This window comes from Chenopodium album, chromosome 6 (genome assembly GCF_948465745.1).
Source record: "Chenopodium album chromosome 6, dcCheAlbu1.1, whole genome shotgun sequence".
Taxonomy (NCBI): domain Eukaryota; kingdom Viridiplantae; phylum Streptophyta; class Magnoliopsida; order Caryophyllales; family Amaranthaceae; genus Chenopodium; species Chenopodium album.
The window spans coordinates 67,771,494-67,778,294 of NC_137839.1; the positions used below are offsets into that span (position 1 = coordinate 67,771,494).

Genomic DNA, 6,801 nt, shown 5'->3' on the forward strand with positions numbered 1-6,801 from the left:
ATCATTTACAGAATTGGCATAACTAATTGCAAATCCATTCTCATCAAATTCCTAGCAAAAAAAAAAAAAATTATGTTTGAAATATATAATCAAATATAGTTATATAAATGTTCATTCCTGAAGATAATATTGTATGTAATGAATTAAATGAACATATATGATAACATAAATGATCATAAATACCTGAACAACAGCTTGACCTTTAGCTCGTATATAAGGAGTATAAATAGCCTTTCTCTTCCTCCAATTACCCTTTGCTTTGTTGCATGCTATCTCTAAGGCACTCTTTGGCCTAAAATTCCTATCACCAGCAGGCCTTGATTTTGGTGGATTCTTGACTTCATGATCAACAATTTCAATACCTTCGGCAGGCTCACTAAAATCTATAGCACCAGAAACACTCTCAACCTTTTCCTTTAAAAGGTTAAAATAACAATCAACCTCTGCCCTTGCATTCAATGAATTTTGACAACTTGTTACCAACTTGACAAATTTCCTTAGTGTTTGTGACCTCCACACACTTGTAGCCACAACATTAGTTCTCAAAGTTGGTTCTTCAATACCATGACTACACATAGCAGCCTTTGTCCAGCGTTTCATTATGTACTCTTATGGAATTTTACGAACACAATGCAAATGATATACTCGTAGAGAATGAGAGCAAAGCAAACCAGTTTCACTAAAGAACATGCAAGTACAAAAGATTGCATGTGTTTCTTTATTAAAAACAACTTCATGTTTAACAATGTCCTTCCCAGGATGCCAAAGATGATACGAATATTCAGGAAAATGCAAACCAGAATCTCGATGATCATATGCAGTACCTTTGATGAACTGCTCTTCAAAAAGCACATAAGCCTGAATAGTATATATAGTTCTTGCATGAACTAAGATCCCAATGTTAGAAAAAGCTAAATGTCTATTTCCCCTCAAATTATTGTAATCTATACCAGCTTCTTTGCTTCTCCACTCAGAAACAACATCTAGAAAAACATGGTAAAAGTCACATAGACCTTGTGTCTTATTAAGTCTATGAGAAACTGACTTATTAGTAGTTTCACTACATTGAGAAGATAGAATACCACCAGACCAAAACTTCTTAGAATAAGCTGGACACCACATCTCCTTTATTTTGTACAAATCACACAATCAATCATCATTTGCACAATTATATTTCACCAACATTCTGTGAAGCAGAAATGAACATTTATCATTTCAATAAAGAACATAAAGAAAGTAATTGCATGAACATTTATATAAATATAAATGTTCATATTTAAACACAAAATTTAAATAACCATAAAGATGTACAGATTCCATATAATAATAGAATGACAAATGATCAAATTAAAACAAGTAATGTACATATATGAATAATAAAATGATCATATTTTAAGAATTATCAAATAGACAGAAAGAATAAAATATAAAAATATTACCTTTTCCAGAAATACTCAAACTCAGCAGGGGTTTCACAATATTTCAATAAATAGCTGAACAAATCTGTAAAATCATCCAAAGCTCTCAATGCTGCAATATGCTTCTTCGAATTTTGCTCAAGATGCCATACACATAATCGATGATGGACAGTTGAAGGGAATATGTTTCTTATACCCGCAGCAATGGCTTGTGCTTGATCAGTCATAATAGTAATGGGACTTTTCTTTCCCATTGAATAAAGAAATGTATCAAATAACCAATTAAAAGAATCAGTGCGCTCATTAAGAATAAAACCCATACCAAACGTCACATTTTTACCATGATGGTTCATCCCAACAAAAGGAGCACAAATCATTCCATATTTATTAGTTTCATATGTTGTATCAAAGACCAATAAATCTCCAAAGTAATGATAGTCTCTGAGCATTCTTCCATCGCGCCAAAAAAAACTAACCAAGGCACCACTATCATCTTGCTCAAAATCATAATAAAAATCTGCCTCATCTACATGTCTCTTTGCAAAATACTTAATCAACTGATTGCTATCACATCCATCAAGTTTGGCAGCTTTATCACATGATAATGCATTATACACATCCGAATCCGTAAAAGTAAGGTTAGGAGACCCACAAACCTCCTTTTTTAAAGCCCTCAAAGAATCAGCAACTTTTACTCCACTCATTTTCAATGTAGAAATAAATTGAAGTTGTTCATCATTAACACTCCTTTGAGACCTTATTAAATGCCTCTTTTCAACAAGAATCATATCATGATTATGAACCATTTCATGTCTTGAACATGTCCAAACACCATCATGATCAACAAAAAACTGTATAAAGGCATTACAACCAGTTCGACAATCAAGCTTCTCATAAGCCCTACGATTCCTACACTTATCATCCTTATAACCCTCATTAGCACAAAGAAATCGTTTCTTCAATAATGAGCCATCTCTTCTCCACTTACACTTCCCAACTCGAACTCCAAAACTCTTCCTAAAAGCGTACTCATTATACATTTCATAAGCTTCGTCTTCAGATTTAAATTCTTTATACAATAATTCAGACTTCTCTGCCTCTTGATATACAATACCATCCTTTTTTCCCACTACATAAATATGTGAAATAAAATTATGATCAACATCAAAGCATAAAAGGTACAACAACAAAACAACAAATAATCAACTATAAAAAAATTTAAAATCTAATATAATTAAAAATGATCAAGTACACAAATGATCATTTATCAATTAAAAATGAACAATATGAAAATATATCAGTAACTCAGTAACAAACAATAAAACAAATGATAATATAAAAATGGTTATTTAGAATAATACATTTGATAAAAAAAAACTTTAAAATGTTTAACAAATTAAACAAAACAAATTAAAACACATTACAACATAAAAACAATTTAAATTAAGATCTAGCAAAACAAAATGTACTAAAATGTACTCCGATTCTTAACATGCAAAAAATCAAATCGATAAACAAATCAAAATTATTAGCGAAATACTAAACATCGAAATACAAACAAATCAGACTTCGTTGATGAATAATCAAAATCACAATGAACATGCAGAAATTATAAATTACGATATCAAAATCAATTACAAAATCAAAATCAATTACAAAATAAAAATTACAGGAAACATTCATCAATTACAGAATAAAAGAGCATCAAAATACAAACAAATCCAGAAATTATAAAAAATAAAGTAATAAAACAGAGCATAACATAAACACAAAAAAAAAAAATAGGATCATAATTGCTCACATTGATGAACAAATGAATCAACCAATGGAACACCAGATGGAAGAACAGCTTCACAATCTCGATCAAAATCAACAGTAGAAGAATCATCCATCACGAAAAAAGCAGAAATTAGATGAAATAAAATTGAAGAGAGAGAAAATAAATGTTTAAAATGATATATATATATATATATATATATATATATATATATATATATATATATATATATATATATATATATATATATACACACACATAGCTTGAGTAAAAAGAAAAGAAATAAAAAAAAAAAAAATTAAAAAACTAGCCAAAAATGGCAGAAAAAAAAGGGAAAGAAAAAAAAAAGGAATCATCAAAATGACGAAACACAGCAAAACGACGTCGTGGGGAGGGGGGTGCAGGTAGAGGAAGCTACACAGGGGACTAGTGTAAAAATTGTACCTCATTACTCATCAAAATTGGGCTTATAATATATCGTTGGAAAGGTCTTTTCAAGCCCCATCAAACTACACCATTATTGTACCCTTATCATCGATCAAACTAAACTGGAATGCACGTTTTTCATAAATAAGGAAAGAAAAGAAATATTTTCAAAAACAGAAAGAAGAGATATTTTAATAAAAACATCTTCATCACTAGACTTTTCACACTTTCGCTTTGTTCGATAATCAAATGATGTGAAAGGTATTCATCACTGGATTTGGTTTTTGGGAGACACATTTGGGTGTCTACAGAAGCCCCCACTTTGACTGAGTTTGGAGAAACACAAGTTTCGAAAACAAAAGTCAAAGTAACGATAGGGACGGAGAATGATTCAGAACGTTCTGCGATCCTAAATCTCTCTTGTAATGCCGATACCTGCAAACTAGCGTTAGTTAAACAGATAAAAGAGTTAAGAAACGCGTATCTTGCACCGTCGAGCACACGTCTCTAGAGGTAACCGATTTGTTGTGACGATCTTCTGCAAGCTAGAGAATACCGCCTAAAGACTGCTACGTCTGTAACTGCCTCCAATTTTCGCTGTGATAGTCTTCGAAAAGATCACTGCTTGTTGATCCTTAATGTTTCAATGCTAGTACGTCGGCGCTTTGCTACTTGTGAACCAGTATGTCGGTGCTTTTGCTGTGATGAAAATCCTCTTTTCTTTGGGAATAGTTGCCAACACAACTCTTGTATGATGTATGACAATCCGATTTAGGGAAAGTTGTCAATGCTTCGTAACAATCCATCCTTGGAAATGTTGCCACGATGAAGCGAAAATCCGTATCTCGGAAATTTGCCAAAATCCAATTTTGGGAAAAGTTGCCAATGCTTCGTAACAATCTGTCATAAGAACTTTACTACGATCGACAATCCACATCTTGGAATATAACTCTTGAAATCAATCCACCTTGGAAATTTTCCAATGCTATGGATCTGTAGCCCCGAGTTTTATCTTTAATTTGGAGTTGGTTGCATCCCAATCAGAGTCACAGATCAAAAGTTAAGACTAAAATACCACAGCATGTCCAGTTTAATGCATATACATGAAGTCTTAACTTAGTCTTTGCTTGAGTCTAGTCACATAGTCTAGCCACATGGTCATGACATGAGTCTTAACATGTCACCTACACTCACTAGTCTTAGCACACACTTTGTCACCATGACCATGTCTTAGGTTCATGCATGAGTCGTTCTTTCCGTCACTTGAGTTGGGGGTACATATTATTCCTAATTTTTCCATTTCTCTCCATTTACTTCATCTTTTCATTTTCTACATGCTTTCCCCATATCACAATATTCATTCTTCCTACCTTCTTCCATCCATGCATGTTGAATCAAATTTGAGTCATGTGATTGACAAACAAAAAAAAATGAGGGTAATGATGAAACAAATGCACAAGGCAAGATTCTCACCAAGATTTCATGCTTTCTTCTTCTTTTTTTCAAACCCTTTCCCCCATAATTCTAGCATAGGCACCCTTTGTCTTCCTTAGATTTATTTCATAGGTTTTTTTTTTTATTTTGCTCCCCTTTAAAAAATGAGCATTTATTTCCTTACATATGATCATTGCATTCATTGCATTGCATTAAAAATAAAAAATAAAATAAAAAAACCCATGTCAAGCTAAGCACAAGGTATATCAATGATTTGAGGCACCCCTTGTAGCCACATCATATCACCTTTCAGCTTTCAAATATGCAATCATTTTTTGGTAAACCACTTTGAGCCTCGTCTAATGATAAACCCTTCATTTTTTTCAACCCATATCTACCTAACTTTGGGATGGGATTGTGTGCAACTTATGCAATTTTCAATTTCATAAAAAGCTTGAGTGATTCAAAAGATTAAAATAGCAAAAATAAGCAATAAATAAAAGTGTACAAAAGGGCAAGTTTTCCAATGTCTTTGATATGAAAATGTCTTTGATAAGAACACGTCTCAGATTGCATCTCTTATCGAGTGCTCGGTACCGTGCCTGAGAAACATGAATGCCAAGTGAGTGATAGACCGCATGATCGTGATTTCCCACACTTATAAATATAAAAAAAAATGCAAAAGCAAAAAAAGAGAGCGAAAATAAAAAAGAGCTCAAAAGTGAGAAATCTCAAGCATAATAATACAAGGATCCAAATGCAAGGTTGCACACCTTGGGTGATTATCTAGGGTCTTGAGCCATTTATCCATTTCTTCTTCAACCTTTAGCCTAACCACGTTACAACCCCTGACCTTTTTGAGGTATACACACTTGTGCGAGGTTCGGCTAGAGCTACGTTCGGCCTAATTCCTAACGGATACGTAGGCAACCTCACGTCGAGGTGCGGCCATAATAAAAATGCATTCATATTCACATTCACACACTCACACAATGATCATATCAAGGGATCTCCTATGCTCATCCCTATTCATTTAGAGATAGACTTGGGGGCTTGATCCCTACATCATTAGCTTACCTAGCCCAAGAGTCACCATCATTTGACTCTTTTCAATATCTTTTTCCACACACTTAGCCCTTGCAACCTAACTTTAGTATCACTTTCACACACCGCACAGATACATGACCAAATATACTTTCCCTTAGGAACCCTTTGTCATGAAATCTTTACATAACACTGAAGCATGCCTTGTCATGTCAAAATCGCTCATCGCTCATCATTGCATCACAAAGTACGAAGTGCTTAGCCTCCGTGCCTAAGTTACCCAAATACTTTCATCATGGAGTCAACAATTGAAATAGCCTAGGATGAATTAATCCTTGCACAACATTTGACTAAGCTCATTCAACATGCACCTTCAAAAACTTCGCTTTTTTCTTTTTCGCGTCTTTCTTTTTCGGGAGAAAGTCGGTACCCTCCACAAAAATGACGGAAAATTTTTGGTTTTTTGCTTTTTTGAGTCGCACGATCACAATACAATGCACACACGGGTCATGAGTCACACGTGTCATTTCACTTCAAGTCGAGTAAACCTCAAGTCAATCACAGCGAGTCGAGTTTATACCTTGAGTCGTGTCAAGTCGATGAGTCAAGAAACTCTAAACCTTAGGTCAACCCTAAAATAATTAAAGAGACTAGCAAAGTCCTATAGTCAAAGATAAATACAGGTGCATCCCAGCGGCAGCA

The 6,801-nt window shown here is 33.8% G+C and overlaps 2 protein-coding genes across 2 annotated transcripts; both read right to left on the reverse strand.

Annotated features, from left to right (window-relative positions):
* Positions 1–609: 609 nt before the first annotated feature.
* LOC145637093 (protein FAR1-RELATED SEQUENCE 7-like) lies at positions 610–1,122 on the reverse strand. Its single transcript, XM_081688602.1, has one exon. It carries the CDS (start codon positions 1,120–1,122, stop codon positions 610–612), a length of 513 nt encoding a protein of 170 aa, XP_081544728.1.
* A 27-nt stretch (positions 1,123–1,149) lies between these two features.
* Positions 1,150–3,310, reverse strand: LOC145637094 (protein FAR1-RELATED SEQUENCE 5-like). Its single transcript, XM_081688603.1, has 3 exons — positions 3,220–3,310; positions 1,440–2,547; positions 1,150–1,186 (listed from the first exon to the last, which is right to left on the reverse strand). The coding sequence occupies exons 1-3, from the start codon at positions 3,308–3,310 to the stop codon at positions 1,150–1,152; spliced, it is 1,236 nt and encodes a 411-aa protein (XP_081544729.1).
* Between the last annotated feature and the right edge of the window lie 3,491 nt (positions 3,311–6,801).

What these genes read in the sequence shown, in the direction of transcription:
- LOC145637094 (XM_081688603.1), bottom strand. Translation starts at nt 3,310, where the DNA reads ATGGATGATTCTTCTACTGTTGATTTTGATCGAGATTGTGAAGCTGTT. An exon ending in TGATTCATTTGTTCATCAAT is followed by an intron (nt 2,548 to 3,219) that starts GTGAGCAATTAT and finishes ATATTTATGTAG; the next exon opens with TGGGAAAAAAGGATGGTATT. An exon ending in TTTGAGTATTTCTGGAAAAG is followed by an intron (nt 1,187 to 1,439) that starts GTAATATTTTTA and finishes TCTGCTTCACAG; the next exon opens with AATGTTGGTGAAATATAATT.
- LOC145637093 (XM_081688602.1), bottom strand. Translation starts at nt 1,122, where the DNA reads ATGTGGTGTCCAGCTTATTCTAAGAAGTTTTGGTCTGGTGGTATTCTA.